The sequence below is a fragment of the Thermobia domestica genome, chromosome 1 (genome assembly GCF_964235325.1).
Source record: "Thermobia domestica chromosome 1, izTheDome1.hap1.1, whole genome shotgun sequence".
NCBI classification, from domain to species: Eukaryota; Metazoa; Arthropoda; class Insecta; order Zygentoma; family Lepismatidae; genus Thermobia; species Thermobia domestica.
This window is the reverse complement of record NC_137454.1, coordinates 393,171,544-393,196,848: the sequence shown is the minus strand read 5'-3', so window position 1 is coordinate 393,196,848 and position 25,305 is coordinate 393,171,544. Positions and strand designations below refer to the sequence as shown.

The window sequence follows — 25,305 nt, the reverse complement described above, 5'->3', positions numbered from 1 at the left end:
TAAATAAATAATTATTAATTTGTAACAAGCATTTAATGGACCCGAAAAAGGACTTAAAAATCAAACAACTTGTAAATCAAATTTCGAATGTGCCTTATCGTCGTTGAAATGTATAAATAAATGAAGATGATGATAACGTTTAAAATAAATATGATAATAATATTATTATAAAATTAAATATGAGATACATGTATATTTATATGAATTGTAATTTTCAAGTATACGAGGTGCATTCGAAAACTCGAATGATTTATATGCAAAAGTCAATGGTCCAGAATTCTTTTTCTTTTTATTTGAGTAAATAAATAAAAAGAAAAGTCCGTCGGGCACCATAATATACAACGGTACGTTGTTGTCTATTTGTACATTGTTATCACTTGTAAATTTTGGGCGTATAAGTATTGTATAAGTATTTTTATATATGTACTAAACTATGTTATTTCAAGAAGAAAAAGAAGTTAGTTAGATATAATATCGATATAAAGAAGATATTCATATGTTGTCATAGCTTTTAAATAATAGGATTGTGGATAAGAGGTTGTCAGGACAACCGGATATAAATAAATGAAATAATTGCAACGTAGCTTCGTTTTATTTATTGGCTCAATAACATAATTTTAAGAACCGTTTTAATATTAAAATTCCTTTCTTGTGTGTAGGATTATAAGTGAGTTATAGTGAAATGTGAAATGGTAAATTATATTCGCTGAAGACTAACAAGCAACATACGTGACCTTAAATTACAGTAAAATCCATCAACAACTCATCTCTTTTGTGAAAGTCAACAGCCATATTATCAGTTAATTCGCAGTAAGTCATCATCGATGACGTCACAGGTAACCGAGGAACTGGAACTGGATGCACCATCGTTTGGATTGTGGATTGGTTGTGTTGGTGTAGATTGCCATTGTCGCCATTTTAAGTAGTACTTCTTTCAGCAGGTCATAGCTCTTATAAACACTTCTTATTTCTCCGTACATCCACATGAATCATCTTGAATGCATTGAGAGTTTTGGAGCTAATTAGATATCACATTTATTTCCTTTAATAAATGAATACAATCTTTGTGGCTTGAAGAATCGAACAGGTTAGTAAATTTGTATTAGAAAATTCTCATTCTTCCAATGAAATGCGAAAATTAACATAATTAACAAGTAGCAAACAGGGCCGTTACTGAAGCGACATTAAAAATTTTTCTGAGTCAATAAGTACTAAGTAGTTGTAAATCTGTGGATGGGGAGAGAGAGAAGAAGAATGTAAAACAAGTGTTTGTTGGGAAATAAAACATCTTTTGTTTAGAGAAATCAATTAATATGGCTGTCATTAAACAAATACGCTAATTTTTTTAAAAAAAAATACACTTTATTTTCAAAGAAAAAATATTTTTAGAATTAATTTAACGGCTAATAATAAAGGTAAAAAATGGCAAGAGAGCTTCATAAAATAAGCTATATTTAAGGCTATAAGCATTTCGTAGATTTCTATGGATAAATGCCTCTCCAAATAGGCTAGATTAGGCAAATATAGACTAAATTAGCATCACTATGTAGTAGGTCAAAAATTTGGAATCATTTTTGTTGAGACATACACAACTAATTGGTTCACCACATAGGCCCTATTATAGTTATTAAATGTGAACATAAGTTGGATTTTTTAAAAAAAAAAAATATTAAGGTCCACAGTCCGATAAAACTAACTTTAGCAACCCCCAAAACTTATTTATATATTAATAGCGGTGTCTGTGAACAAAAAACTTCAGATCCAAATTGAAAGTGACTATGTTTGTGACTCTTAATCTCTTGAACTACCCGACCGATCTCGACCAAATTTTTGACGTAGATGCAGCTCTGGCCTGGAAGCGAATTTAGCTATTATGCTGCCAAAATGTCTTGAGCCGTGGCAAAAATGCGAACTAAAGCTCACACCCTCACACACCCACGCGTTGAGCCAATAAGGGTTCATCTGTTGCTAAGCGAGGGAAAGCGAGTGGAATTCCTTCAGCCGATAGCAGCGCTTGCAACGGAAGACTAGGGATCAAGTCAATGTGGCATTAATATATTCACTTTGATGGTAGAACTCAGGGGAGAGGGAAGATGGGGAATAATAAGAAAATAAATAAAACTTAATAACTCTTGAATCAAGCGACCAATCTCGATCAAATTTTCAATATAGATGGCGTTCGTGTCTGGGATGGATTTTACCCTTTCACTTTGACGGAACAACGTAGGGAATGGGGAGGAGGGGAAGATATACAAAAATCAATAAATATAAAAATAAAAGTGACCATGTTCGTGAGTTAATAACTCTCGATACACCCGATCAATCTCAATCAAATTTTCAACATAGATGAAGTTCGAACCTGAGAAGATTTTTATTATTTCATTTTGATATTAGAACTTAGGGGAGGGGAGGGGGAGGAGGCTAAATATATGAAAACGAATAAAACTTAATAACTCTTGAACCAACAGGCTCATGTCGATTTCTTCGTTGTATATCACAAATACACGTCTATAATTGATAGTTTCCCTGCTTATTATATAGACCTAGTAACAGCATAAATGTGCAGGTCTGGCCACCAAGAAATGGTATCTTACGTTCGAGACCATTGTCCTAAACAACATATACGTATTATTGTTGCCATGTTTGGAACTGTATTTCATAACACTTTTACTGTTATATACTATCATTTCAAATACGTATGATTAATTTTTAAACTTGAAACATAATCGGAATGAATTTGAAACGTACTTAGTTGATTTAGAGAAAAATCCTGTTAAGTTTTCTTCTTATATACGAATATATTTAGTTTTTCATTTTTCTTTTCTTTCTTTTTTTTTAAAAAAAAAGAAGAAAATCTTTTCTTTTTGGTGATGAGAAAAGAAAATGGAAGTTTGTAGTCGACATTAATTTTATCTTTCTCGTCCATTTATCTTTGTTTTGCCGGAAGAAGTCAGAAAACGACAGTAATTAAAGAATTTTCACTTCATCCTTAACAGAACAGAAGAAGGAGCTCTTCCTCATTTGGGATGCCCCTTCCACTCCGCCACTGGGCGTCTGTTTCTCTCATTCTTTCTTTGTGTGGAACAAACGAGGAGGAGGGAAGCTTATACAAGACGTCCGGTCACTCTGGAAGAGGCTATTCGAGGCAGCTTTTCCGATTGTCTGGCTTAATGAAGCTATCAGCGTTGCTAAGAAGTTCTGCAATGTTCTTGGATTTGTCAGAAGTATTCCGTTCCATAAAAGTGGGGATAACAAATACACACGAAAGAGATATAAAACTATTTGTGAGGAACAACTACTGCCATTAAAAACATATTAAATAAATGCGATTAATGGATTTTCTTGACCTTAGAAGTGGCTAGAAGTGTTTTATCAGAAATTTTAAACACGCTTTCGAGCATTTGGTTAATTTATGAAACAAACTTTCAGTTATAGCAAAACAGGCCAATTTATCAACAATTAGCAGAATTCCCGTTCTTCGCACGGGCAGAATATATTTCATTTTCGACATAACGGGCATCAAAGCTGTCACCAATCAACATAGGGACCCTACAAACTATGAATTCGAGCCTAATATCGGTCATTTTCGATTATTATTACGTGTCACCTTGCCCTATTAGAAGTACTAATGGGGGCTGGATTTGGATTTAAACGGCATCGGAAGTGTTACTGTTCGTCTCAGCGATCCCGAAAACTATGGATTCGACACTAATATCGGTCATTTTCGATCGTTTTTATATATCTTTGCCTTTCCTTTCGCCAAGTTGCTGGACTGAATTTAAATTTAAATGGCATCGGGAATGTCACTGTTCATCTCAGCGATACTGAAAATTATGGATTCAACAGTAATATCGGTCGTTTGTAAATATACACTACCTAAAGTGAGAAGCTAGCAGTGAGTTTTGCAAAATCAATAGTTTCAGTCAATTTTCTGAAGGTTGAACGAAAAGGATTCATGGGGAGCAGACATTTAGCATTGCCAGGGTAATTCCTCAATCACACCACAGATGTCTAAAGGCATTTAAAACCTTAAATTTAATTCAAATGTACTGGCAGTTATTTGGTGCACCCCCCTCAGAAAATCCCGGGGTTTGTATGATAAGTAATGAGACCAGGTCTGGAAACATTGTTTTATTGATCTGATCTGTACAGGGACTTAAAAGCTTTCGAAGTACTCTCCTCTTGCGTCGATGCACTTCTGCAATCGATGTTTCCACGCTGCAAACGCCCCCTGGAAGTCAGCAGCCGGCATGTCCTTTAGAAATGTGGTCACGGCTGCTTGGATGGCTGTGACGTCTGCAAAACGGGTTCCTTTCAAGCGTGGCTTCAGCTTCGGGAAGAGGAAGAAGTCGGCCGGGCTCACATCTGGGCTGTAGGGTGGTTGTGGAAGGACTTCCACCCCAATCCGGGTCAAAAAGGAGGTCACTAAGAAGGCGGTGTGGGCAGGGGCATTGTCGTGATGCAACTTCCACCGGCTAGCGATCGCCGGTCTTTTCCGCTTGACGCTCCTGTGCAGTCTCTCAAGGACTTGTTTGTAGAAGGCGGCGTTGACGGCTTGTCCTTGGGGTACAAACTCCTTGTGGACCACCCCCACATTGTCAAAAAAAACAATCAACATTGTTTTCACCTTTGACTTCGACATTCTGGCCTTCTTGGGGCGCGGGGACTCAGGAGTGTGCCACTCCACGCTTTGACGTTTCGTTTCAGGGTCGTACTGGAACACCCACGACTCGTCACCTGTTATGACGTCATCTTCAAAGTTAGGGTCACTGTTCATGAGGTTCAACAGTTCCTGACAACAATCAACACGTCGTTGCTTTTGTTCGTCAGTCAACACTCGCGGCACCAGTTTCGCACAGATTTTTCTCATTCCCAATTGTTCCGTCACAATCTTGTGCACTGTTGTGTGGTTCATATCGAGTTCATCAGCAATCAATCTCAACGATAATCGACGGTCTGAGTTCAGGAGATCCCTCACTTTTGCCACAGTTTCGTCCGTAGTCACTGTTGTCGGGCGTCCAGCCCTCTCCAGATCCTCAACGCTTTCCCGGCCGTTCCGGAACGCACTGTGCCAACGAAACACCTGGGCTTTGGATAGGGCTTCCTCTTTGTAGGCCTCCGTGATGAGAGAAAGCGTCTGAGTAGCCGTTTTCCCCAGGCGAACGCAAAATTTGATCGCATAACGCTGTTCGATGGAACCCTCCATGTTTGTTGATTTTCCGCCGTGACAAGAATGTTCACAAGGGCTTTGTCCAAGGCTTGTCCGCGCTCCACTAAGGCTCGGAGCCAACTGACGCGCGGTGCGTTGCTTTGCTCGGACCCCCCCCTACATCCTCCATCACCGACAAACCCGCTCCAGCGACACGCGCGCCGCGGCGCGGCGAGTCTCATTACTTATCATACAGACCTTGTATATCAGGAATGCAAATAAACAACAAACTTCTACTGGCCCAAGAAAAAAGCTACTAGCCCCCACATCCCACAATAGAAATCGTTTACTTTCCTTCAGTATGATATTAAATACTCGCCCGCATAAATAAACCACTCGCCCCGGACGAGTGGTTATTTGCATCCCTGATATATATATCCTCCTCTCTCAAGATGTACTTTCAAAGCGAAATGATAAAAAATATCCCAGGCCCGAACCTCATCTATGTTGATAGTCACTTTCATTTTTATGTAATTTTTAGATAAATTTACAATAATAAGGAAGGACTGGAATGCAGATTTCGAACCCACATCACGTCAGGGTTCGGTTGTTTTTCTCGAGCTTTCGTTTCGTACTATGTTTTCGTTTAATAGAAATGGTGTTCTTTGCTTTATTTCATTATGGCTTCAATCTTTCTAGTGTATATACACTCCTGGAGTCACTACTTTTATTGTCTACAATGGATTGAACTTTATAACAACATCATTTAACAGGGGCGATTTTAGAGTTATGCCCTCGCCATTTTGATTACGGCTCCTGTCGTGGCCATGTTTCTTAGTGCAAACAATTTCCTTGTTTAATACAATTTATCAACCTTATAACAATTTCTAGTACAATAGTCGACTTGGTTAAGAAGGCAGTGAACTTCCTTTTAAAACCACAGCTGTCGTTACAAGACAAGACAAAACTAGAATGGGTGATAATCCTGTAAGGCAGAGCTCTTGAAGGCTAGATAGTGAGGTGGGTAACGGCCTATACTGTAAGGGCTATTCTGCATGGCAGTCTGCACCATCGACGAACTGTAGCAGATTCAAATTGGTCGTAGTTCGAAACTCACCTTAACGAGAGGCCAGGACAGCCGACCTTAGATACAATACTGTGAACAATGCAACAAAACTTCATACCACGTATTCACTCGAGCACGTGTTATACAAAAACATCTCCAACACTGTGATTCACATACACTATCAATTGACTCAGCTCTTTCTTTCCACATCCTATCCTGCCTATCTTTGAATCTATATGCTTGTGTTGGCTATTCTGCCTGTGTTCAATGTATGGCCAGCCTAATAGTTGAGCCTATTCTTCATAACCTCGTATTGCACAAGGACGAAAAAAAAAACTCAAAAATCAAAACAGAGAAGGCAATCGGACAGTGTTGAACTTTGAACCTTCCAGCGGCTGTTTCAACAAACATTATTCTCATGTGAAATCATATGTACTGTTCCGCCTACGCATATAGGATGATTCAAAAGTGATGGTGCAAAATAACATCGAATTTATTTCTATATGACATGACACACTAAAATTATAATGTCATGAAACAAAATATCTAACTCTCTCACCTTATCATTACAAGAGTTCGATGTTGGAGCTATTGGTGGCAAGAAGACATCAAAAAGATGCACAAGTTCTGGCCAGACACACTTCAGAATATTCTTGAAAAGCGAATCCACTGCTTCAGATACGCACTAATCTAGTTTGTCAAGTAGCATAGGAAGCAAACGCATGAAATGAAATGAAATCTTTAAGTTTAACGTCCCACGTTTATGCCGGTTAGGCTAAAGGAGACGGTGATAATGAGAAATGAGTGAAATGGTGGAATGAAGAAAGTGGGAGGAAACGGGAGAACCCCGAGAAAACCCACGCACACGGTGTTTGTCCACCACAAAGTTCACTTGGCGGGGGCTGGGATCGAACCCGGGACCCCAAGCACCAGAGGTGAACGCTCTACCACTGAGCCACCGCGGCCCCTGGAAGCAAACACAATTAACCATTGATGTATCAACAAAAAGACCGCTAAATCTGGTTCTCTTGGTGGCCACATCAGTGTTGGGACATCGTTGCGTTTTGTGCACTCCAATTCAATACTTGATAAAGTCAGATTTTGGCGCACAAAACGGCCACTGGATTTAAACTACTTGACACAAGCGGCAAATACTGTTTCTATGCGGCCGAGATTTATTGAATTTTGTTCGAAAACTGTCGCTACGCTCCTACTACAAACCCAATACAAGAAACTAACATCAATATGATTTGTCTTACTTCAATATCACATCGAGATCACGAGAGCAAGAACCCACTGCAGATATTCTCAAATTCAGTAATGTTTATGAGCACCCATTACGATATTCTGTTTCGAGTTGGAAGAAAACGACAAAATAAATCGGTAAAAATGTCTTCAGCAAGCAAAAAACTTCAGCAAGCAACACTCGTACCCGGAATCTCCCAGTCGCGAAGGAAAAGCACTAAACACTAGCCAATGAATTTGGTAGCTATAAAGTCAGAAGTTGATGGTTCTGTAATTTTCTTATTATAGAAGGATACTGTTTTCAGGAAAAGAGAACCTGAAAAGGGTAAAGATACCAATTAATCTGAAACTAATGAACTTCACTTGCAAGGAATTTTGAAATCTTAAGTAAGTTTGTGGTGGACAACATCGTGGCCGTGGGTTTTCTCGAGGTACTTCTGTTTTCTCCCACAGTATCTAAGTTGGCCAATGTTTTGAGTCTTAGTGTTTTCACATAAATTAGGTTAATTTTAGGCCAGTTCCATACAAGACAATACATCTCTTCACTGAATTGGTCTAGAAGCATATTTTTTTTTGTCCATGATGTGTGCAGCAAAAATTGTGAATATAATGTGCTACTATCGTGGTGCTGGGGGGAGCGAGGAGGGTGACTGCAAGGGTTTCCTGGGCCCCCAAATTCTGCTTTTTAATATTTTTAGGACTTTTTGTTTCTTTTCTTCTTTTTCTTTTTTTTCTCCAATAGGGCGGGAATTGCACAAAGTTAACATCAATGTTGGAATCAATGTTCCATATGCTTTCCAATAATGTATCAGTTACGACTCTGTGATAAATTAGAGGGTTAACAGGGTCCCCAATGTGAGAGCTACGATTTCGTTCAAATCCCCGGCAGGCGCAGAAAAGTTAATTATTGTCTCCCTTAAACTAAAGGGATCAATCATGGGACGTGAAATTAGAATATTTAGAATCTTAAGTATATTCTGTGAAGTTTCTGGATTTAGAGGAAAGTGTAATCGGTGAAACTTCTGTGAATCCTGGCATGTTGAAGGAAATTTAAATAAAGATGGGAGTTGAGGTGAGGTAGTATTTGGGGAATTGCTATGGGGCATACAATGTGGGCATATTTTGGGATTCAGGTTGTATGATTCCAGATACTACCGTAACCATGTGATCACTGAGTTCCAACTCCATATTCTGTGACTCCACAGTCTGGTTGATGTAATCAGTGTAAACAATTCGAAAAGACATTGTGAGCTGATCGAGGAAATTGTCTTTGGAAAAAGAAGTGAGATATGTAGGCTTCTAAACTAACCGAATTAAATTTTGAATCCCGAAATACTAGATTCATAACTCCTGGTTGCAACAGAGGAATAAGTCAGGGAAATGGAACCTGTTCTCGGAAGCTGAATCCAACTCTAAAAGCAATCCTTCGTTTTTCTCACCGATTTTGTAAAGTAGAGATCAATCATAAAAAATGAAGTAATAGTAGATTTTTATAACTTCTGGTTGTAATAAAACAAGGCTATGAAATCGCTAATTGAAGTTTGAATTTCTACAGTCAATCACTCAAGGATCGCTCTATTACAATATCTGTGGATCTGACCTTTACCATATAAAATGGTAAAATATTTATAATGGGATATATTATGATGAATTTCAAATTAATTATTATATATAATTATTTCCTTGTTGAATTACATATACTTTTTAGTGGAAAATAGGATGAAATTTGAAAGTCTTAAATCAGGTTGAAGTAGACCAACGTAAAAAAAAAAAAAAAAAAAAAAAACACTGTCTCAAAAGCCAAGTAGTAAGTTCTGTTGTTGGTATTACAATGACAAATATCTATATCCGAAAGTGCCTGAAGTTCTTTTTCACTTAGATATACTCATCTCAGGTAAATAAATAGAAATAAATGAAAAAAAGGAAGAAAAACGGAGGTCTTGAAAGTAAAACGTAGACAAATTCACCAGTGTTTAGATGTTGTCTAGAATGAACTGAACAGTGTGGGTCGGTGGGTCAGAGTGGATCATGATGAATCGGTGGGTCACAGTGGGTTACAGTGGGTTATGGGTCGCAGTGGGTCACGTCCTGTTGACCCATCATTCACCGACCCACTCACAAACCTTGACCTACTTGAACCACTGTCCCACTACATCTCTGTTACAGACAATCAGAATTACAGTATACACAATATTTTAAATGTTAAGAAAAGTGAAATAAACTTACCTCTCGTGTCATGACGATGAGTGTGATGTTGGTGACGGTTGTTTCGTAGAAGGCCTCGTCATCTGTGATGTTGATTCCTCCGCTGGACGTCCACTCGCCAACTTTCTTCAGTTCCTCTCGTTTCAGCTTCAGAAGGTCCACTTTGAAGTTGCTGCGCTTCCCTTCGTTGAACTCTATATTTCCCGTCAAGCCGTGCGTCGTCGCCTTCAGAATAAAAACAATCCACAATTATTCAAACTATTAACATAAAAGTTTATATATTAATAAAACTAATACATTAAAGAGTTTGGAAACTGTTAGTTAATTCCAGCTCTTGAAATAGTTCAACTAATTCAATAATAGATAGCGACAGTAAAACATTATAATAACTGTAATTGTAACTAGCTCCATCTGTTTTTGAATTCATTAATATAATAATTATATAGGAAAAACGTTATTTTAGTTTTAAAGTTTACGATGGGTACGATATACGGTATGCACGATAGTGCTTTAAATGTGAACAAAATTTAAGTTTAATTATATTGGTTCTATCATTAGTCACTGTCCAATGACATGCATTATCTAGTTTTTAAAAACGAACAAATCACATGAATAGTTATACAGTAATCTTATTACTAGAGTTAGGAAATTTATGCGTGCAGGTTTTCTTTTAGAGTAAAAACTTGTAGTACGAAGGTGTCAAATGTTACTTCCAGTTGCGAACACAGATAATTTTCCAGCACCTTCTCCTTTTTCCATCCATCCATTCCCTCAATCTGCCCCTAATCTCATCCCTCTATTTATTGTTACTCTTAAAAATTTTACTCCAAATTTCCTAGTTATTGTGGATTAAGTATGAGGTTTCTTGTGCGAAAATTTTGACAATATTAAGTGGTTTGTGCTTTGTCTGGATCGAAATGCAAATGCAATTTCATGATTTGCAGATAGAACTATTTTTATCTCCTTGGTTATGATGACTGCTATTCAGAATTTGGAACAACACATGTATAAGCTTCTGGATCTACAAAGACGTTTTGCTTCTGAATAGAAAAATGCTTACACTGACAAACAAATCAGTTTGTAAATATGATTTTGATATCTTTTAGAAACGACTTTTGGAAATTGTGTAACATGTCCAAAAATGTTCTATCAGTAACCAAAAAATATCTAGAATGTATCCTGGCAGTGGTTAATAGGTACTACCCTAGAAGTATTCAAAACGATCTGAACTTACGATGTATCTAATGAGGATATGGGCACAGAAATGGCATTTAAACAGTGTAAGACAGAAATAACATTTCAATAGTGTTAAGACGGAAACGATATTTAAACAGTGTTAAGACAGAAACAATATATAAATCGTGTTAATTCAAAAACGACATTTAAATCGTGTTAAGACAATTTATATATTACCGTTTAGTTCTTTACAAGTTGTTTCTGCAAGTATAGTCATTATATATAAGAGTGAATGGCACACACACCACACACACACAGAGAGAGAGAAAGAGAGAGAGAGAGAGAGAGAGAGAGAAAGAGAGAGAGAAAGAAAGAAATAAAGAAAGAGATAAAGAGAGAGAGGTACGTTAATTTTTTCAATTAGATTAAAGGGTAGTTATCAATATAGTTGAAGAAAATAGTACCTTTTTATCCTTTTTCTTGCCTTATTTTATCACCTTTCTTTTTCTTCTGAAAATTGCCCCTAAAATTTCCAGCCCTGCTCATTATGCTCTACCGCCATACGTCTTACACATTATATCGTAATGTCTGTCTTCGTAACTGTATTTAATTATAGTATCTTTTATGTTGTTTTACAGGTATAGTAAAATTATATTTCTAGTGATAATATATTTTATATGAATATATATTACGCGAACAAAATGCATTCATACTTCCATTCTTTTACAAAATAAAAGTTCGAACAACATTGATTTTTCTTGGTATGTCTAAGGTTAAATAAGATAACTTTGTAACTTTTTCATATCAATCACTCTGTAGATACTAAACTATTGTAGAGGATAGCAGGCTTAGCGTCTATTTTGAATTCTCTCTATATGTTCTTTGTATCCTACAAACCAGAAATTATAATCATTTAATAATAAAGAAGAGACTTCCTTATGTTGACGCCTCATCCTATTACAAATTCATGCTTACCATTCTCTTCCTAGTATCTGTAATTTCCTCAAAACAAACTGAGCCACACCGTTTCAGCAATTCATAGACTTCTCCATTAACCAAGATAACTTTGATGAGCTAATCACCCACGTGCTAAGGACCAGGAAAAAAACAAAAGCAGGAAAATGGAACAAAACCAGGAGACACGGAACCCTCGAGGTAAGAAGTGTGGCAGAAGTCGTTAGGAACACACTTTTGGACTGCTCTTCTAAAGAGCCGTCTTGACTGCGATTGGAAGACGGTTGATACGCCTGAGCTCTCACCATCCATTTCATGACAGTGATGTCATTCCAAAGAGACCAGAACATCTGGGAGCCGCTGTCCTTAAGACGAGAGGTTCTTGATTTAACTGATTGGAGGACAAGGCATCACCCGGCATTGAAAGAAGCTAATCACATCGGTATGGCTGAGGTACAGTAAAACTTTTCCTTCCCTAACCTTTACGTCTCTGTAACCTTTTTCATTAGAAAACATGCATTTCATTTCACTCGTCCCTGATAATTAGTTAAGCGCTGTACTATTCGGATCCCTATGTACATTCTCTCTCGCCATGCGAGGTGCTATCCCCACATTAATTTAGAAAGAACTTATAATTGAGATAATTAACTGTGGTTGTAACCCCGCATAACAGTACAGCAAGACTATGTATTCTTCCCGATCTTTTATTCATTGCTAAGGCTTTGGATTTTATTCTACTTTTATGCAGTTTACTACACTGGAATATTTTAAACAAACTAGAGCACTTGTAGAACACCTTACTTAGTTCTCAACCTAGCAATTCTCACTGTATTGTTGGTTGTCTAACATCAAAAGTTATGAAAAATTGGAACTGTGAATGCAGTTTTGTTCGCGGTAATACATGGGTCAGTAACTCAGCAGCAAATCAGATTTGTGTAGTTTTACACGACTTTATTTATGATCGTTTAGAAGTAAGGTGGAACGAAGAATACATTGAGCAGGTGTATTTTAAAAGTTTCTTTAAAAACACAATTCCTCGACAGTTGGCCTATTAAAAAAGCTCAAACTTTGTAGAACTGTAACTAGAGAAAAGTTAGGACGTCACTCCATTTCGTTCATACTGACAAAATAAAAATAAAAAATGTTCCTTTTTTAATATTGAATGTATTTTGTCAATATTATTGATATTCAGCTTTGATTTCCATGAATAATTTGAATTCTCTTCTCTCGACAGAGTTTCCAACTATTTATTGATTCTGTTCTTTCTTCGCAATGAAAGTTAGTCAATATCTTCCGTCGTCTGTTCAATCAATGAGTTTCGATTAGAACTTTCCCTTCAAATTCATTTCGGAAGTTGGAAAGCATCTCCAAGTAATTAAGTGAAAACGCAAAATGAATATTTACTAAGGAAACAGGAAGTTCCTAAACTTTTTTCGTTTTTAAGAATATTATACAGTGTTTCCTCCAGATCGTTTTTATCAAACAAGATTATTTGTTCTTAATGTCATCTTAAAATTTCAAAAAAAAAAAAAAAAAAGAAAAAAAGAAAAGAAAAGAAAAGAAAAAAGAAAGAAAGAAAAAAAGAAAAGAAAAAAACAGAAAATCTTAAAAAATGATATTATTTTTCTTCTATTCTACCAAAGCAATTGAAAGGACGAAAAACGAGTCTCTACAATTCAATGGAACGTTATATGTGTTTGTCTGTTTAATGGTAACTTTCATAAAAACCCGATTTTAGTTAAACTTGAACTATTACCTACGGTGTTAGGAAACAAACCTATTAATTGGTATTGAAATCGGTCAAAAATAAGATGGTAAGAAAATGGTGGCCGTGGAGGGAGTGAAACCACCTACAAGGTAGTTGGCAAATTACTGTATATAATGCAATAGCCAAATACACCGTGTTTCAAAAAGGAATGACCTGATTTTGGACGTTAACAATTACGGAACATGGGACGTGCCGGCAAGGAAATGATTGGTGTTTGAATGGGTGTGGCCTAGAGTTTCAGAAAAATCGCCGTTAATGCGACTTTTCAGTTTGCAGTCAAGATGGCGTCCGCTCAAAAGAAGGTATTTTGTGTGTTGCAGTTTGCAAAGATTAAAAAATGAAATGAAATCTTTAAGTTAACGTCCCACGGTTATGCCGGTTAGGCTAAAGGAGACGGTGATAATGAAAAATGAATGAAATGGTGGAATGAAGAAAGTGGGAGGAAACGGGAGAACCCCGAGAAAACCCACGAGCACGGTGTTTGTCCACCACAAAGTCCACACGGCGCGAGCTAGGATCGAACCAGGGACCCCAACTCCCGGAGGTGAACTCTCTACCGCTGAGCCACCGCGTTCCCCCCTTGCAAAGATTAAGTCAGTGATTTCACTCCAGTGTTCCTTTCGTCAGCGTTTTGGTATTGATTTCCCTGCATTAGTCGTTGCTATCGCCAATTTGAAGAGACAGGATACTTGTGGAAAGGCAAGAGTCCAGGTAGGCTTCTTTGTGTAGAGAATATGACGAATTTAGCTATCGTCTAGATGTTGTTCGCGTTACTGCTGGTGGACACATTGAACATTTGTAATAGCATAGCTAAAACTTGAAGATTTTGTGAGTATTTTGCAATTTATCTCATTTTTGTAGTTTGTTTTTATCAATACATATGGACTTTTAAAATCAGGTCATTCTTTTTAAAACACCCTGTACTTTTTCAGTTGTTATCGTATAACTATTCCCGTAATAGGTTAAAATCCTCGTGTTAAGGATTCCCGATTATTTTCTCTATTTTTTGATTGAAATAGGTCAAGGATAAGAGGATAAAGTGGGGGAGGGGGTAAATTTACTCCAACTTTTAACTTTCTATATATACATAATATGATATGAAAATATATCCACAAAATTTTTCGAGAAAGTTCTTCCACTTTGATGCAATAGAGTGTATATTTGCTTGAGGCTTTTTAATCATCTCCATTGCTGGGATTGAAATCGGCTAGGAATGAAGGGACCCTTCACATTTATAAATGCGGTAAAATATTAAGTTGTTAACTAAATTTATTGTTACGAAAATATAGCCTGGAGATCAGTTTCAATTCAGCCGCACGATGAAACGCGTGTTTTAATCTATATATTAAAATGTTAGATTTATATGTTTGTCCCCAATCCTTTCGACAATGAGATCTCGAAAGTCCACAAGATTAAGACCCGTTTTGAGCCCATAAGATTAACATTGCTGCAGGACGAAACTACGGCGTTAGGCAACCAGTAGATAAGTTACGTATGGCGGGTCGACGGACATTGCAGGCGCTTTGCTTAAATCTGAATGACAAAACCTATTGCATGCTGGCAAATTCAAAGGCCTCAAGAGACGCAATGAGGCGTACTCGGACGGATATGGATTTATTAGCAAAAGATATTTCCACTTAATATCGTGTTACTTCTACATATGTACCGTGTTATGCAAAAATGAACTAAGCGCCAAACTTTGAAAATCCACGTAAATGCGACGATTGGTTCCTGATAAGAATTAGAACGTTTTGCACAATCGAAAAGAGAGGAAAACCAACACCTTTCCAAAAAAGGAAACATAATTTCACTTTTGATTACGGCTACATTAATGCTGGACATCAACCTTTAAACGTAATTTTCTTAAAAGTATGAAAGTGGCGCTTAGTTCGTTTTCGCAGCAATTCACTTCCTTTGTGAGTCTCCTGTCCTTTACCTGTGTGAGTAAGGAGACATGCACAGTGGGAAGGAGATTCATGGTCATAACAGAACAATGAGCCAAGTAAACAGCACAGGTTCAGCTAGTTAATTTTATTAGAAGTGAAAACATGTCGTTTACCTTAAGAGATTCTGAGTTATGGACTCTGATTATAATAACATGAATACTCGCTAGCTTTTCTTCCCACCCTCTGATTTTATTTTCTGGATCATATACAATATATAATTCTGAAACACGTATCTAATTAATTTAAATGAGAAATCCATACATCAAATTTCATATCTCTACCCTTCAGAGATTCAAACGGATGAACATTTTAATATAGTAATTGCCACTTCTATTTTTCTCTTTGCCTTTGAACTTCCGAACTTTTTCCTCAGTGGTACCGTATGTTACAAATCTTATCCTCTGTCAAAATTTGAAGTTTCTAGCTTAAGCGGTTTGGCTCCGGGGTTGATCAGTCATTCAGTCAGTCAGGACTTCCTCTTTCATATACGGGTACCTTATATAGAAATTCTTTCTTTGCTTTCATTTCACGTTTGCATTTCGTATCTTCAAAAAACCACCTAAGTACGGAGAACTTGTTACATGCTCTACTTTGTCTTGTTCTTATATATATTTGAGACGTCATTTGCAGTTAAGTGCTCTGCAACGTCACAGTTTGCTGCTCTGCTTCTGTGTAAATTACCCGAAGAGGAGAAGCAGACAAAAAACGTGGCGTATATATATATATATATATAGAGAGAGAGAGAGAGCAGTGGTGAGGGCGAAAAAGATCATTAATAGCATAGACGATGGTTTTGCAGGCATATGCTACTCGTGGATACTTGGCTAAGCGTTCACAGGGCAACGCCTGTGTATTCCACTCTTCTCCACTCTACTATTTCTCTAATTGTAAAATCACGTTTCTACACCACACATCAGCGAGTGGGAAATGACTATTGGAGACAAACTGAACTTCACGTATTGAACTCAGAGGAAAGAGTGCGTGAGAATAAATCGCACTAACAAAATACGGCGGTGTTGAATCGCACAATGCCTTACACATCCGCGCAGTAGAATCTTAATTCAAGGTTTTTGGTCACGTAGCTGACAGAAATGGAGACACAATCTACAAAGTTTATTGCATACTTACAGCATTGATGTAGTTGTAGAGACTAAGGCCGTCGTCCCATGGTTCCTCCAGGTCACAGGAGAGGTTCACTGGACGCAGGGTGTAGCTTTGGTCTAAGGCGGTCAGTCCCTGAGCGAACACGTGGACTGAGTCATACATCAGAGCTGGCTCAGCCTGAAACACCAAATACATAAATCAATACCGTACTTATATTAGAATACAATGTTCTGACAGCAATTGGGTTGGAAGTAACAAGGTAGATGATGTACAAGTTGTTATTGGAGCATCACATTTTTGTTCTCATTAAAAAAAAGAGAAAAAAAACTCGTAAGCATTGCTATAAGGAGATTGTCATTCAAAGAATTGGAAAAATTATAATTATTGATAGTTTAGACTGAATTCCAAAGAATTAAAAAAAAATACAAGAATTATTGGTATATCTAGAGTACATCATTTGAAGAGTTGCGAAAAATTGTAGTGGTTTCGGTGCAATACCAAGACTGTCATTCAAGGAATTAGAAACATGTAATCTCTTGCTCTATTCAAAGAATTGGGAACTCATAATACTGGTAGTTTACCAATTCTTATTGAAAACTTGATATTGAATGAAACGAAAAGCCGTAATTATTACAATATTGAGATTGCCTTTCAAAGAATTGAAAAACTTGTAATCACTCCTATATCAAGATTTTGACAGTGAAGAAATTCCAAAATGTGTAAGCGTTAGTATTACTATGGCTGTTATTCGAAGAATTGGGAAACTAATAAGCGCTGCTTTATCGAGACAAAAGCATACAATATATGATGAGCAATTTAATTTTGCCATCACGGTTGGTGCAAATTATGCACAAATAGTGGTAGAAGGTAAAAACAATATCCTACAAGAATTTATCAAGTTTGTTTTTAAGTAATTACTATTTCATGACATAATGTACTGTTTGGTAACATAGGAACTGAATCCCAAGCGTTTTGTTTTCTGTAAATAATACAAATATAGCTTGAAAAGTAACTATTCTCTTTGGAGGGGGAGGGAGAATGCAAATATAAGACCATAAGATGACTGACAACTAGTTTAAAAATCGCACTAGAGATCACTATAGTTGGATCATTTTCTTTCTTGTTGAAAGACGTGGAGTGAACGTCAGAAAAGTGTCATGTGTTTCAGTGTAATATATTATTTCATATTATTTGCTGCTTGAAGTTGCGCAATCCAAAACGCGAAAAATATAGTAATGAGTCGAGAATTGATTTCAGATCCCCGATGTATTAACCAGTTATCTATTCAGTCCGGACTCTGTCTAACAACACCCCCTCCCCCTTTCCGCAAGATCGATATTCAACCAATTAGACCGCATGGACTCTACCAGGCGCGTATCCAGACATTTTTGTTGGGAGGGATCCGAGGTTTGGGGAGGTTCAGTAATACAAGTCACTATATTTATGTAGTATCGAACGGGTATTATTCTACAGGAAAAATTAAAGTACTGGCACGTATATTCTTTACAAAAATGATATAAATTAGGTTGTTTCTATCAGAAAAGAAATAGTACAGATGAAGAGTAAGGTCAAATCTGTAGTCTACAACTTTTTCTCTAATAAATAAGCATAAATGTATTAACATTGTGTACAAATGTATGCCGAGTTACGATTTTTTTTTGGGGGGGGGGGGTATTCCTCGTGGGTGTGCCCCTGGATTGTACCGATACCAAAACTCCAATTGTGGTCGTACAGCCAACTATCCATATTACTACATACCTACAACATTTGAATTGGTGATTTGAGTTGATTTTGAATTTAAGGTCCTGTTCAGCAGAGAGGCTATATGAGACGTGGAATCCGAACCACATAAGCTCCCGCCGGGGATCGAACCCGGGTCTCCCACTCCAAAGGCGCGTACACTAACCGCGTAGCTACGAAGGAGCTTCAAACACTTGACTTGGATGTCTATGACAAGAATAAAATTATGACTATGACAATTATAGTCTACTCACGATCTTAATTACAAACTCATAAAAATAGATTAAATATGGCAGAAGCAATTTAATTTGACAACTTATTCAAATGTATTTAATCAGATTTTTGTGGATCATGGACGATAATGGAAGATTACAAAGAGGATGAAAACGGATCATCATAAAATAGTCATTTATTAAATTTAGTTGGTATTAAGGTTATATGAAACAGAATTCAACCAGAAACAGTGCGAGAGAAAAAAAAAAGTATTTGAAATCCAACCTACAAAGGGATGAAAGTGGCTGAGTTGTGTCATTCAGCTGATTTTTTTTTTTTTTTTTTTTTGAGTAATCCCAGCTCTCTCAAGGGACGGGAATGTGGTGGGAAGGGTAACGAGGCTGGCAGAGACACCTTTCGTTTGTGTCAGTGCTGCAGTCATCAATAGGAAGACCCTGTAGGGAGAGAGAGAGAGAGAGAGAGAAAGATTGATCTGCGAGATGGCATTGAAGGACAAAGCATCGGAGGAGAGAGGAGCACACGGGATCAAACACTGCAGCTCAATCCACAAAGATGGATTTATGGTTGTGATCCCGGCTCTGAAATCTGCAGACTCCAAAGCCGATATCGGTCGCTTCTTCAAATCCTTTTGGTGCGCTCTTCTCTCTTTACCCCTCGGCTTCGACCCCTTTCAACACACAGAAGAGCAGAGAAATACCGATGAATTTCTTTCTGATCAAAAGCTTATACCTTTCGCCTATCTGTTAAGTGTTAAAGATTCATTCACAATCTAACACATAATTTCTTTGCTGCACTATCCGTTGATTAACCTAAATTTTATCTGATTTTCGTAGTTGTATATCGAAGTTATTTATTTCAATTCCTCATTATGTATTTTAATATGTCACTATCACAGTTTTCATCTTTAATAATACAGAGCGATTAAAAAAAAAACACGGATTTCATTTGGATCTAGAATTTCTAACTGAAGTCCGATTTTCATGCGGTCTGTGGCAAATGATCAATAAAGGATGGGATATTTATGGAACTATGTTTACTGTTTAAATTCATCCTGGGTAATATCGGCCACGCCTCAAGAAAAACAGCAAATATTTGCCAGTGTATTTTACAATTGGAATGAGGTGCGGTACAATGTGGAGATTTGAGTTTTCTTCGTTAGATGGCAACCTCGCCACGGTCAATAAGAAACTGGAAACTGGACCATTGTATTGGGAATTGTGCTGTATAGTTCTGTGCTACTGTGTGAGTATTATCAGGACACTGAGAATAGTGTACTCTTTGAAGCAACGTATCGTTAAAAGTTTTTGGAGAACGGAATCTGTTGTTGCTACGCAAAGGGCATTTAAAAACAAATTTGCTTCACGTTCTGCCCGGACAGGAACATAACTTGGTCGCTAGTGAATAACCGGGTTCCATTTCCGGCGGGAGCTCATGTGGTTCGGATTCCACGTTAATCAGTTGGTCCACGTCTCATATAGCCTCACTGCTGAACGGGACGTTAAACTTTAAAATTAACTCAACTGAAATTGCAAGAAACAAGATCGCTTCTGAGTGAGACAGGGAAGCATCAGACCCCGCAGGCGGGTGTTGTGGAAGATGTCAGTTATCGAATCCTTAGGTCACCCAAGAAATTTCTCCGTCGTTTGTGGCAAGAAACCGGCTATAGCTATTCAACACGTGATTTATGAGTGTTACCACTAACCCAATTTGTATTCTCACTTACACTTAATTTGTATTTTTCAATTTCGCTTCAAGAATCCATAACCTCATTGCAATTTTAAGGAACCTTACACTGCCAAATCTTTGCTGTTTTTCTTGAGCGTGGTCGATATTATTCCGGATGAATTTAAAGCAGTAAACATAGCCCCATAAACCTCCCATCCTTCGTTGATCATTTGCCATAAGCCACATGAAAATCGGATTTCAGTTAGAAATTCTAGGCCCAAATGAAATCCGTGAGTTTTTTTTTTTTTTTTTTTTAAGAAATCACCCTGTATTTGCATGATAGACGCTTCTCTGTAGTTAAGAAACGAGTTTCGCGACATCCTTGTCTATGGGTAGCTGATGAGTTACGTTTGTTAATGCCACGGAGAGATAAAGCCTATGGATCATACAGGAGACATGTTAAAATAATGATCTTTCTAGTGATAGCACAATAAATCCCAATACAAAATTCGAGAACTATAGAATATTAAGAAAGTGTTTCACTCAAGAAGTAAGGAAGGTTAAACAGCGTTTTACCTATGAAATATTTGAATTAGAAAATAATGGAACAGTTCTTTGGAAACATTTCAAAAGTGTTACGAGTTAGAAGGAATATAGGCAATAACGTATTAACTATGCACCAGATGAATTGAACAAATGTTTCTGTCAAAACCAATTGATACAAGACTCCATGAAACAGCAGACAATAAATTAATACTGTAGCTTCGAGAAACAACTCACTGTTCACCAGGGGCGGATCCAGGACCGACTTCTGGGGGAGGGGGGCGGTGGGTTGTCATATTGTTACTTTTAAGGGCTCCAAACTTTGGGATGGGTTTTATTTATATATAAAAAATAAGAAAGTTTCCTCTTCTGGGGGGGGGGGGGAGATCGCCCCGATCGTCCCCTGGATCCGCCCCTACTGTTCACGTTGTCTCACGTACAGCCTGCACATGTAAATATTAAAAGCGATCCAAAGAATTAAATCCCAAGCCACTGGGACAGATGATATGTCAGTAACCATGGTAAAGAAAATCCTACCGCATATACTGAATTCTATCATCGACATGTTTAATTACTCTCTTTCTACAGGCACCTTCCCCATGGTACGGAAACTCGCTGGGGGCCGGCCACTTTGAAAAAAAAAGAACTATGCTGACAATATTGCAGACTACGTCCTATCAGTATCCTTCCTGTGCTTTCTAAAGTTTTTGAATATTTTGTAAATGACCAAATTCGGGAATACTTAACTACAAATAATTTGTTGGACACATGTCAGTCTAGTTTCTGAACTTAATCACAGGACAAGCACTACACTAGTAAACATAACTGCTTATGTAAGATCAGCTAAATCGATTATAGAAAACTGATAATTTTATTTTCTTTTTAACATATTGCTTCATACAATTATTTCAATAATAACTGAAGCATAATATTATTTAAATCAAGAAATAAGGTCCAGGGAATTTTATTTCTTACTATCTCCCTCATACAGTTACTTCGGTAACGAAACATTTCAAATTAAATATTTAGTTTATTTTGGTTATCTATGATAATGTTTAATAGAACTGAAATTAAAGACTTTGGGGTCGTCTTCACCGTGAAGTCCAAAAAGTGAAAGTGTAAAGGAGATAGTTTCACAAGGGTTTTTTCGTTATTCGATTTTCTTCAAACTTGTCACCTATTTACTTGACCGAAAATAAATCGACACGTATTTTTCTTTGTTTCTTTCGGAAAATAGGTTAAGGGGACAAAGGGGCTCTTTTCAAAAAAGGGTCCCCTTAATTAAAAGGGCCACATTAAAGAAACGAAATTCTGCCGATGCAAAGATGACTTCAAAATAGGAAATACGGGTTTTGTCATTTATGCGAGAAAAGGGTTGAAGAGGCAATGTCCCCTTCGAAATGACAAAGGACCCCGCACAATTCTTACGGAAATTGGATTTCGGTGGAATTACTTGAAACCGTGATATGTTGTAGATATTGTGTTCCTAAGAAATATTCTCAATGGACACAATCACCAATCACTGACTGTTTGGCCACTATAGGGCCATTTTTTTTTTATAACAACCGAAGATACCGACATTCTGGATTTCTGTAAAAATGACTAAAACCGTGATATGTTGTAGAAATTGTGATCCTGAAAAAAGTATTAATGTGCACAACCACCAATCACTGGCCGTTTGGCCACTACAGAGTAACTCTTTTTGGAAACAGAAAGTAAGATATTCTAGATTTCGGTGGAATTTTTTCAAACCCTGATATGTTGTAGATATTGTGACCCTGAGGAAAAGTCTTAATGGGCACAACTACCACTCACTGACTGTTTGGCCCCTACGAGGCCACTTTTTTGAAAGCAACTGAAGATAGTGATATTCTGGATTTCGGTGAAAATAACTGAAACTATGATATGCTATTAAGATCTTGAGGAAAGGTCTTAATGGACACAACTACTAATCACTGACCGTTTAGCTACTACGAGACCACTTTTTTGAAAGCAACCGAAGATAGTGATATTCTGGATTTCAGTCAAATTGACAGATACCTTGAAATGTTGTAGATATTGTCATCCTGAGAAAAGGTCTCAATGGACGCAACTACAAATCACTAATCGTTTGGTCACTACAGGGCTACTTTCTTGAAAACATCCGAGTATAACGATGTTCTGGATTTCAGTCAGATTAAGTAAAAGTGAGATATATTGAAGATCTCATCATGAGAAAAAGTCTTAATGGACACAACCATCGATTTATGACCGTTTGTCCATTACAGGTCCAGATTTTTTTAAAACAGCCGGGTATACGATATTTTTATTGTGGTGTAAATGAATGAAACTGTGATATGTTGTAGATGTCGTGATCCTGAGAAAAATTGTCTAGGGCTTTCCAGGGCTTTCCTTTGTTCCGCAAGATGAACATCTGAATGTTGTCTGTGCTTAAATGATGTTGGCCGCTACCCTCCCCATCCCTTTTCCGAGCTATGGGATAGGACTTTTCAGTGTTTCATACAATTCTACCAAAATTCCAGAGTATCCTTACCTTAAGTCTTCTGTTTTAAAACATATGGCTCCGTAGTTGCCAAATGGTCAGTGATTGTGGTTGTGTCCAGTGCGACTTTGTCTCAGGATCACTTTGTACCTACAACATATTACAGTTTCAAGCTATTGCACCGAAATCCAACTCGTTTAAAAAGTGGCCTATAGTGGCTAAACGGTCAGTGATGGGTGATTGTTTCTCTTAATACTTTTTCCCAGGATCACAATATGTACAACATATCACCGTTTCCAGCAATTCCATCAAAATCCAGAATACCCTTACCTTCAGCTCTTTTTAAAATGTGGTCCTGTATTGGCCAAACGGTCAGCGATCGATGTTTGTGCCAATTGAGACTTTTTCTGAGGATCGTAATATCTACCTACAACATATCACGGTTTCAAGCAACTCCATCGAAATCCAGAATAACGTTACCTTCTGCTGTTTTCAAAAATGTAGGCCTGTAGTGGCGAAAGTCAGTGGATTGGTGGTTATGTCTATTAAGACTTTTTCTCAGGATCACAATATCTACAAAATATCACGGTTTCAAGCAATTCCACCGAAATCCAATTTCTGTAAGGATTGTGCGTTTTTTTTTTTTTGTCATTTCGAGGAGGGCATTGCCCTTGCAACCCTTTTCTTGCATAAACGACAAAACCCGTATTTGAAGTCCTATTTCCTATTTTGAAGTCATCTTTGCATCGGCAGAGTTCCGTTTCTCTAATGTGATCCTTTTAATCAAGAGAACCCGTTTTTGAAAAGGGGCCCTTTGCCCCCCTTAACCTGTTTTCCGAAAGAAAAAAATACGTGTCGATTTATTTTCGGATTAGTACATAGGTGCCAAGTTTGAAGAAAATCGGATGAAGAGAAACCCTTGTAAAGCTATCTTCTTTACACTTTCACTTTTTGGACTTGATGGGTTTTTGCCCCATAGTCTTCGACTTCAGTAGAAAACTGAACCACCAATTCTTATCTGAAACTACACATAAGTTTTCATATACCAATCTGTTCGTACCAGTTGGTTTTCTTTAAATATTCATTTTTAAAGAGATATGTAGACTTACCTGGATGATTCCTGTGCGATTAAGTATATTGTGTCCAATGGGTTGAAAACGCTCCATCTCGCGAAGGATATCTAAGACCCGAGGATCTTCTACGTCCACTAAACGAAAGGCTGTGATGTTAACCGAGTTATACTTAAAGTCTTCAAGGTCGAAAGTTTCAATATCCTATAAAAGAGAAATATCGGAGAAAAACGATTATATTTTTCATATGGTGTTGACTAATCGATACAATATATAATAAACAATATCAGCTATTGTTCCCAACTTGAGGGACGTGAAAAGCGTGCAAAAGGCCAACCTGCTGATATTCCTAATTGCAAATATTACGATGTAATAAAAAAAAAGGCGTTAAATTAAATACCGTACAAACACAAAATATTTATTGGGTTACAATTGTAGTTCCATTAAAACGAATGCTGATAATATATATATATCAGTGGTAGAGCGTTCACCTCTGGTGCTTGGGGTCCTGTGTTCGATTCCAGCCCCCGCCAAGTGAACTTTGTGGTAGACAAACACCGTGTGCGTGGGTTCCCTCTGGGTTCTCCCGTTTGTTCCCACTTTCTTCATTCCACCATTTCATTCCTTACTCATCATCACCGTCTCCTTTAGCCTAACCGGCATAAGCGTGGAACGTAAAACTCATTTAATTTCATTTTCATATATATATATATATATATATATATATATATATATATATATATATATATATATATATATATATATATATATATATATATATATATGTGTGTGTGTGTGTGTGTGTGTGTGTGTGTTACAAAAATGTGTCAGATTCTTCACATCAAAATAAGAAGAAACAGTTTATATGGACCTGTGCTCAAAAGTGGATAGTTTCGGAGTCTTAGGGTGCCGGAAACGTGAAATAAGTGAACTTCAGTTCATAGCTCCACTACTATGG

General features: G+C 37.3%; 1 protein-coding gene across 5 annotated transcripts in view; it reads right to left on the bottom strand.

Annotated features, from left to right (window-relative positions):
• Positions 1-25,305, bottom strand: part of LOC145665261 (glutamate receptor ionotropic, kainate 2) — a 1,060,711-nt gene that overhangs the window by 149,520 nt on the left and 885,886 nt on the right. For all 5 annotated transcript variants that reach the window (XM_081732555.1, XM_081732559.1, XM_081732565.1 and 2 more), the window contains 3 exons: positions 24,387-24,551; positions 16,638-16,790; positions 9,687-9,890 (listed from right to left, as the gene is read on the bottom strand). In XM_081732555.1, the coding sequence (XP_081588681.1) occupies positions 9,687-9,890; positions 16,638-16,790; positions 24,387-24,551 (522 nt within the window). The remainder of the gene's footprint in view (positions 1-9,686; positions 9,891-16,637; positions 16,791-24,386; positions 24,552-25,305) is intronic.